Source organism: Rhagoletis pomonella, unplaced genomic scaffold, assembly GCF_013731165.1.
Source record: "Rhagoletis pomonella isolate Grant_MI unplaced genomic scaffold, Rhpom_1.0 Rhpom_scaffold_00002, whole genome shotgun sequence".
Taxonomy (NCBI): Eukaryota; Metazoa; Arthropoda; class Insecta; order Diptera; family Tephritidae; genus Rhagoletis; species Rhagoletis pomonella.
This window is the reverse complement of record NW_023458556.1, coordinates 21,539,478-21,541,736: the sequence shown is the minus strand read 5'-3', so window position 1 is coordinate 21,541,736 and position 2,259 is coordinate 21,539,478. Positions and strand designations below refer to the sequence as shown.

Sequence of the window (2,259 nt, the reverse complement as noted above, 5' to 3'; positions counted from 1 at the left end):
GTGAGCGCATTTTGCTTACGCTCTGGCATTTTGACACTTTTCAGATTTTAGTCCAAAAAGATAAGGAATGAACCTAATATCTTGGAGTAGTTTTGTGCTACTCTGATGTAATGCAGGGATGGAGTATATGGTCCTGCCCTAGGACATCGCAATGTTAATTGGACCATATTTTGTATATGAGTTGTGGCTAATTTACATTACATACATTCTTAAATACATATAACATTACTTATCCCTTAAATTTTGGTACTTCGAAAATGACTTAGGTCTGGCGGCCGTGCGATCTTGAACTAAAGGTTGGGTATAAAATCCGTTTCAGTTCGATATGCAATTGGGTATTTTCGAATGTTCGCCGCAATATTTATTGAGTACGTATTTACATATATACATATATATATATATATATATATATATATATATATATATATATATGCATATATATGTGAGTTATCTACTTACTGTAATTGCTCGTTTTTATTCCCTTTCAATTCAGAACGTTTACATTTTACGGAATAAATAAGAGAGTTCCAATACCTAAAATTAAGATTATACATACATACATACATGTGTGCGGGGTCGCTAAAATCGAGTTTTAGCTAGAGATAGTAGCTAGTATGTAAATTTGCCTACATAATTTTATAATACATACTTTTGAACTTCTTTGGACTAAAATTGGAGTACCGCTACCCATGTCGGAAATTTTATTAAAACTGCTAATCTTGCACCTATTATTTTTATACCCGAATGCACTTGTGGCAAAATCGGGCAACAACCACGCCTGCCTTCCAAATAACTTTCAAATTTCAGAAATACGAAAACTGCGATACTTTAATTACTGAAGCTTATTTACTCGAAATTGATATTTACAATAGGGGTATTCATCAGCTTAAATGCCTCGTATATCGCGTAAATACGCTGGTTTTCCGTACAAAATTAAGTTTACGAGGTTTACCTGGTTACGAGGCATTTACGCGTTTAGATGAATACCCCTAATGATTTTTATATGAATGTTAAGAATATTATACATTTTTGGAAAATGGGCGTAACCACGCCCACTTATGATATGTGCATGTATACCTTGGTAACCGCTCCACTAAGTTCTCCCAAACTTCGCATAGTTGTTGGCCTCGATACAAAATACCAAATGGCTGAAAATTTTTAAAATCGGACCTTAACCACGCCCCATCCCATATAACGGTTATTTAGAGAAATACGAAATCCTCGATAAATCAGTAAACGCTGAAGCTAATTCATTCTAAATTGATGTTTGCTATAATTCTTTAGCAAAAAATAGGTTTATGAAAAAATTTGGAAGTGGGCGGTAACCGTTAGATAAATTTGTACCAAACTCGGTGTGGTTATTGTGCTTGCGACGTAAAATATTGAAACATTGAATTATTGAAATCGGACTAAAATTACGTTTAACGGTAAATTTCAGAAATGCTTGAAACTTCGATATTTCGAAATTTAAGGACGCTAATTTACTCAAAATTGATACTAACAACAATCCCTTGTAAAGAAGTAACATTTTTTTATGGAATTTTGGAAAATGCGCCGAGTTTTTAATGTTAGACTATTTTACTTGTTTTCATTTGTTTTCTCTATTTTATCATACATTTTAGTATAAAATTTTCGGCCCCTCGGCAACACGGAAGTTTTCGAGGTCGTTTGCGCATCAAATTTGCCTCGTAATTTTGCGAGGGGCCCGTAAATAGAGCTCCATACAAATTTTGACAGTTCTTTTACGAGCTTTACAAGGTTTACGAGGCTTTTACGAGTTTAAGGGAAGACCCCCACTAAAACGAAAAACAAAAGTGTTAATAAACGATCATTAAAAGCTTTGGGTTTTATGGGTCTCGAATTTTGATCGAAGGTAGTTCAAAAGTTTTCTACAATCACGTAGAAAAATTTCTACCTTAGACATTGTCTCTAGCTAAAAAATCAATTTTGAGGATCCTGTTTAATCTACATTCATAGAAAGTTATGTACTTAGGTACATATGTGTGTATATAAGCACATTAACTAACCTTAGAAAAAGTGAGGAGAATAAAACTAGCATAGTTGTTTGCAACACTTCCCAGAAGTCGCCATTAAATTTGTTATCCTCATGACACCTAAAGAAATAAATAGAATAACAAAAAAATTAAATACTTAAGTTAAAATAACTCTTTGTAAGTTTTTATTTCTTAGTAATTCCGTACTTCTAATCAATACTGTTAGTTAGGGATTGCATTTTATGTCGAATATATTGTTTATTTT

The 2,259-nt window shown here is 32.9% G+C and overlaps 1 protein-coding gene across 1 annotated transcript in view; it reads right to left on the bottom strand.

Moving 5' to 3' along the window:
- Positions 1 to 455: 455 nt before the first annotated feature.
- LOC118734485 overlaps positions 456 to 2,259 on the bottom strand; it is a 7,664-nt gene continuing 5,860 nt past the window's right edge. The window contains exons 2-3 of the mRNA XM_036464203.1: positions 2,028 to 2,114; positions 456 to 534 (exon numbers count right to left, since the gene is read on the bottom strand). Coding sequence (XP_036320096.1) covers positions 456 to 534; positions 2,028 to 2,114 — 166 coding nt within the window. The remainder of the gene's footprint in view (positions 535 to 2,027; positions 2,115 to 2,259) is intronic.